The sequence below is a fragment of the Lupinus angustifolius genome, unplaced genomic scaffold (genome assembly GCF_001865875.1).
Source record: "Lupinus angustifolius cultivar Tanjil unplaced genomic scaffold, LupAngTanjil_v1.0 Scaffold_9_108, whole genome shotgun sequence".
Lineage (NCBI taxonomy): Eukaryota > Viridiplantae > Streptophyta > Magnoliopsida > Fabales > Fabaceae > Lupinus > Lupinus angustifolius.
This window is the reverse complement of record NW_017718207.1, coordinates 1,810-8,235: the sequence shown is the minus strand read 5'-3', so window position 1 is coordinate 8,235 and position 6,426 is coordinate 1,810. Positions and strand designations below refer to the sequence as shown.

Below are 6,426 nucleotides of genomic sequence, written 5' to 3'. Positions count from 1 at the left end.
ATAGATATGATGAAAAATAATATAGTTTGGATTGTCATTATATAATTTATTAACTTTAAATTATTCAAATAATATTATTATGTATTATAAGCTTATAGCTAAGCCAAGAAAAAAGAGTTGGGAAAATATTCCAATGAGGAATATTTTTAAAGGAAATTAATCCATACTTATAAGTGATAATTTAGTATTATTTTTTGTTAAGCAAAATGTATTAAAAACGTACTAAAAAGTATTAATCTAAATATAAGAAAGATCATTTAATGAGTGTGTTTCTTGGATCTTCATGCATTATATAATGCTAAATGTTAATGTTTGATTTTTGAATGTAATTATGTGATACCACACTAAAATCAACTATTCATCATAAAATTAATTGGCTCCTCACCCATGGCATAATGTTTATGATGACCCAAAAATTTAAGTTTTGGAAGTAACATATACAAAAAACTAGGGCATAAAAGTTTTAACACATTTTCTTTTACAAATCCTTTGATCACTCTTAACACATTTTCTTTTACAAATGCTTTGATCACTCCCGTGAGTTAGAGAATACTAAATAATTGTCAAATGTTCATAGTATACAAATTAAAATAAGAGTGTAATTTTTATGTACCGATAATATATAGATTTATATATAATTAATATATTATGCACTATTTATTTGAATTACTTTTTTTATGAATCAAAGATGGTTGGAAATGAACGAGGATAATGCTGTGACAATATAATTTTTTTTACATTATTACTGTATACATGTTTTTCTTTTAAAATAATACTTTATTGGTCATAATTTAAAAATGATATGTTTAACATCATTAAATTCACAGTAGAAATTGCATTAAATAAAATTGAAGAAGTAGGTGTACAAAAAATATGAGCTATTGTAACAAATAAATAAATAGTTAAAAAATAAAGTAATACACCAACACTTAGTTTATATTTTAGAAAATAATATATCCTTATACAAATCTTTATAGTAATAAAAAATGATATATATTACTTATAAATCATTCATAAATAAGATATTTTATAATACATGTCACTTTTTATGGTAAGAAAATTTGTACGAGGATTTAGTTATATTTTTTAACATAAAAAGGAAAATATTAAGGTTGAATCCCGAAATAAAAAATCAAAATGATCATATCCTCGAAAGCCACGTCAAGGGGGACAAAACATCGCTTTTGATTATAGCAATGCGATTTCTACGGTGAAAGTGAGTATTTTGCTTATTAATTTCTAACACAATCTATATTTTCAGGAAAACAAAATTTATGGCTGGGGAATTTGTAACGAATAATTTCCAAGTTATTGATATTACCATTACACACTAGTTGGTGGTAGCAAGTAGCAACTGAATAGAAAAGAGTGAAGAAGAGAAGAAGAAGAAAATGGCGGAAGAAAAAGAATCAACGTCGATTCCACTGAGTCAAGCTGAAAATGCCTCACTCGGTGACATTACCGATCCCGAAGATCCAGCCAAATCTCCTCCTAATTCTCCTAATTACTCTACTCGCAGGGTTATTTTCTTTCTCTTTCCCTCTTTTTTTATTTTAATTTTCTATTTTTTCATTATCGTTAACACTTTACAATTAGGGCTATTTTTTTTGGATCTTTGATCTGGAGTATCGATACGTTAACGTTGGATTTGTATTGGTTCTAAATTAGGGCTACGATGTGTTCAGATCGTGGAGATCTGCGTTTTTTAGCATTTTTATGACGAGGAATGGGTTTTATTAGGAAAAAACCATTCAAACCATTAGCTTTGAAAAATTGTATGATTGATTAAATGTTAATAGTTAAATTGGTACTATGAATGATATAATAAAAGGTTTTTTGTTTATATTGTATGATTCTTTCATATCTCTTGCATTTTTTATTGTGAAACAAATACAGAAACTATATTGAAATACATTGACCATTTTTAGTTTAGTTTAATTACACTTGACACTAATTAAAATGATTGTTATTAAAAAATGCAAATAATTGTAACAAATTGAAAAGCCATTATGTTTAAATTCGGTTCCTATCTTGTCCTTCACTATATCTGCATCAAGGAAAGGTCACACTACTGCAGTGTGTTAGATTTCAAGACCAAATCTGTGATATTGTTTTGTCAAACTAAAACGATCTTCTTGCTTTGTACGATGAGAATTGAGAATTTCTAAAATGATGAAGATGAAATTAACTGGAAGACAAATGCTAATGTAATGTGAACTTGTTTGATTTGATATGTGAGAGAAATATATGCACCGACACTTTAAATGTTTTCTATACTGCCACTACATCTACATCATTCATTTTAATTATCATTGAATGTTAAATATAAGTAATACAAATGAACGTTGAAAATTGTACGTACTGCTTATATGTCTTTCTATTTGTTTCTCTGTTGACTCATTTTGTGCAATTGTTTCAGGCTTGCTGCTTTGTTCTCCAGAGTTGGGTCTCAAAGAAATTTATGACCGGATGGTAATGGACTAAACTAGTTTTTAGCATGAATAGTTTTAACCATTATTTTTGGCCTGATTATTCATTTCATTTTGAACTTGCAGTGTAGTTCTTTTTCCAGTTGCAGTTACCTTTTTTATTACATGGTGGTTTATTGAGTTTGTTGATGGGTTCTTTAGTCCAATGTACTCCAGGCTTGGCGTTGACATATTTGGTGAGTTAATTACTTTGCCTTCTATTAATGTGGCTTTCATGATTCAATTTGCCTTCCTGAGAAGTTACAAAGAAGAAGAATTTTTCATTGTTCTATTTGTCGCATATTTAAAACATAAACAAAAAGTGTAAAATAGTGCATGCACTTGTAAAAATAAATAATATCTTACTCCATTGTTTTATCAATTGAGTAGGAACTCAGGAAGGCATTATATTTCTTATCAAGATTTATGGCCAATATTGAAATACTGTTTTTGAATTGTACTCTAACCATAGTAGATGAAAAGACTTATGTTCTTGTCATTTGACGTGTAATCATTGGTGAACTATAAATTGGATTTGTTGTAATTTCAAGTATGTGCAAGTAATTTTTACTACAAGAGGGCAGTTTATGTCATAAAGCTTGATTCTGAAAATTTATACTGAGGAGCTAAAGTTGGTAGTTGAGATATTACTTGTGGCAGGCATTCTCATAGAGGATCTCTAGAGGGTTTCTCACACAAGCCTTGTCTGAATCATACCACAGCTAGCCCACATGCGCTGGCCGTGCACTAGCCCTTTAACTATCCACAGGCTAACACTGCAATGCTGAAATCACCACCTGCACCAATACAAATAGATATTTGATACAGCTTGGGAGAACCATACCACAAAAGCTAGTTGTTGTGGTTGGAGATCTGAAACCCAAGGCCACATAACCTGGGACCGGAATCCCATACTTCTGATGTGGGACTTAAGTCTAATACCTTGCAATTGGATCCTAACATACCAAAAAGCTCGGCAACCCCTACACCCATTTGGTTAATTGGGCTGGCTGTGCACTAACCCTTTGACTAGTACCGGGGTGCACACCGCAGCACTGGCGCCACCACCCATGCTGCTTGTTTGTAGCCTAGAGACATACTGAAAAGCTTTGGTACCAACTTTACAAACATTGGGACTTGGGAGAACCTATCACCAAAGCTATCTGTCGTATTTTGAGAGCCCAAGGGCATATAAACCCCAGACTGGAACGTCTATACTTGGCTCAAGTCCGATACTTTGCAATTGGATCCTGACAGATTTTGTTTCCGATGATTTTTTTTGTTTTGAACAACTTGTGATTGGTTGATTGCTTATATGCAGTGTTCCCTTTTTAACATGTAGTTTCCCGTCAATTGCTTTTGGTGGCATAGCAGGCCTTTTCGGTTTTCTGTTTCAGAGGATATCTTATCCTCTCTTTTGTTTTACTTCCTTGTTTTTTCCTAATAAATTTCTTTTTATCAATTATTTTATATAGTTGTGGAAAGCTTGTGCATACTTCCATATTTTTTAATCTCTCCACATGATGATCTGGATCTTTGCACTTTACCTTATCACCACATTCTATGTTCTCGATGCCATGTATTAAAATTTGAATATTGTTGGTTTGCGTGCAGGACTTGGTTTTATCACATCACTAGTTTTTGTATTTCTCATTGGTGTTTTTGTTTCATCATGGATGGGTGCCACCGTTTTCTGGATTGGAGAGTGGGTCATAAAGAAAATGCCCTTAGTTAGTCATATCTACTCTGCATCCAAGCAGATTAGTGCTGCAATATCTCCAGGTATTCACGATCGTGTTCATGTTTGCTTGCTAACAACATAGTCCAGTTAGAATTAGAATTTAGCCAAAATAAAACGTGATAGGTTAGGGAGATATGGGATTCCTGTATTCACCACATTATAGGCTGGGTACAATTACTATAGCAGGTCCCTTTCCACCACATACACAACTGCTCAACCTTATGCTTAAATTAATGAGCATCTGGGCAACTTATAGTGGAGTCTTGTATTCACTGATTATTTTTTGGCGCATAAAATTTACAAGTATTTAGTCAGGTCCTACTTTGACTTTTTTCTAAGTCCTTTTTAACATTAGTTTTCGGAACTCAATTACAAATTTTCTATAATTAGTGAGGGTTTAATTAAAAATTTATTTAGATACAATCATACAAGCACCTATTTAGTTTTTTAATACAAGAACTTGATCGATAACTTTTAAACTGTAGGGATGTGCTTAAAAATTGAGTGAATCATTTAAGACCAAACGATTAATTTAACCTTGATCAAAGGCATGCTTCAAATAGTTTTCCCTTGTCACTTTACCTGTTAGCCTTTTTCTTTTTAAGCTAGCGTGCACCTTGGAAATCAGTGAATTGCAGTTTGTAACTGGTCCATATTGTTAATTGATTCACCACTTGTCATGATTTATTCTAAATCTTCTTTATAGATCAAAATACCACAGCCTTTAAGGAGGTAGCTATTATCCGTCACCCCCGTGTTGGTGAATATGCTTTTGGCTTTATCACATCAACTGTTACTTTACAGGTAATTCTAACTGTCTCTATATAAATTTGCTTATCAGCCTCCTTTATTTATATTAATTGAACATATATTTGTGTTCCCCTTTTAATTTATAACAATCAAACATCACCTGCTATTTATAATTTATAATGATTTGAATTTTCAGTATAATATGTCTATGATATTTTAAGACATATATTATTATCTAGCCTTGTAAGGGTAAGACTGTGTGCATTTGTAATTTTTTTAATGTTTGTGTGCTTATATGTCTAACATGTTTTCTGTCTTTAAGTTTATATGTGACATCCTGAAGTTAATAACACTTTATTTCAGGTGTTGTTTCCAGAGTTAATTTATTGTCAACAACTATGGATTTGCGTTTATCTCATTTTAATCTGAAAGGATTTCCATTACAATCTTATTATATATGTGCATCCTCATATGAATTTTGTATTATTTATTAGGGAAGATACTGATTTTTTATGCTTTGTTTTGTATAATTGACCTTTGATTGTGTATTTTTTCCTCCACTCCAGAAAGAAAACGAAGATGAAGAGCTTTGTAGTGTTTTTGTCCCCACCAACCATCTATATCTTGGTGATATCTTCTTGGTTAACTCCAAAGATATTATAAGACCAAATCTTTCCATTCGAGAAGGCATAGGTATATTCTCTTTCTCGGATCATTATTGTTCACTATATTTTGTGTATTATGCTTCTTCAACAATATCTATGGTCAGTATATGTTCTTTTTTCATCATCAAGCACAAATTTAAACTGTCATATGATTTTTTTCTTGACATAGATATTCTTACACTATTATTTGCATAACTTATTTATTCATTCCAAGATTTAAAGTCGCACCATTTGTGTTGATGTTGATGCAGAAATCATCGTATCTGGGGGAATGACTATGCCGCAGTTGTTATCTGCAGTTGACAAGGTCCCTCCACCTAATGAGAGAATCCCTTTAAACAGAATTGGATAAAAATACATCAAGCAGTGTTCCTGCGGTTTATGATGTAATGGTCTGAAGATTGTTGTCGAAAATTATAATTTGCATCAGGAGATTGTTGTTTAATATCTACAGTTGAAGTTCAAATGAGTAAGATAGCTTATAATGTAATTATAGTCCCAGTATCACCTTAATTTTTAAACATATTTTAGTCTCAGATTATTATGCTACTAATACTTTTTTGGTCGTCCATCACATATTTCATTTTGTTGAAATAATTAATCCACTTAACGAACTAAAATATGTGAAGTGGATAAAGAAACTTGCGAGGGGCATGAGAACTGTAAAGGACTCTTATCCAATCAGGAATGTACTTGATAATTTATTTTTCGTTTTTAAAATGTGAATGAGACAGTCAACAAGAGAGAACTTCGTGGATTTGGAGGCTTAAACAAGTTTATAATCATCGTAAATAAGGGTTAT

General features: G+C 31.6%; 1 protein-coding gene across 1 annotated transcript; it reads left to right on the top strand.

Moving 5' to 3' along the window:
- The first annotated feature begins 1,231 nt into the window (after positions 1 to 1,231).
- Positions 1,232 to 6,177, top strand: LOC109337652 (protein LIKE COV 2-like). The gene is made up of 7 exons (XM_019574673.1): positions 1,232 to 1,520; positions 2,420 to 2,472; positions 2,556 to 2,665; positions 4,083 to 4,250; positions 4,916 to 5,013; positions 5,526 to 5,652; positions 5,876 to 6,177. The coding sequence occupies exons 1-7, from the start codon at positions 1,392 to 1,394 to the stop codon at positions 5,974 to 5,976; spliced, it is 786 nt and encodes a 261-aa protein (XP_019430218.1). The 5' UTR covers positions 1,232 to 1,391; the 3' UTR covers positions 5,977 to 6,177.
- Positions 6,178 to 6,426: the final 249 nt, after the last annotated feature.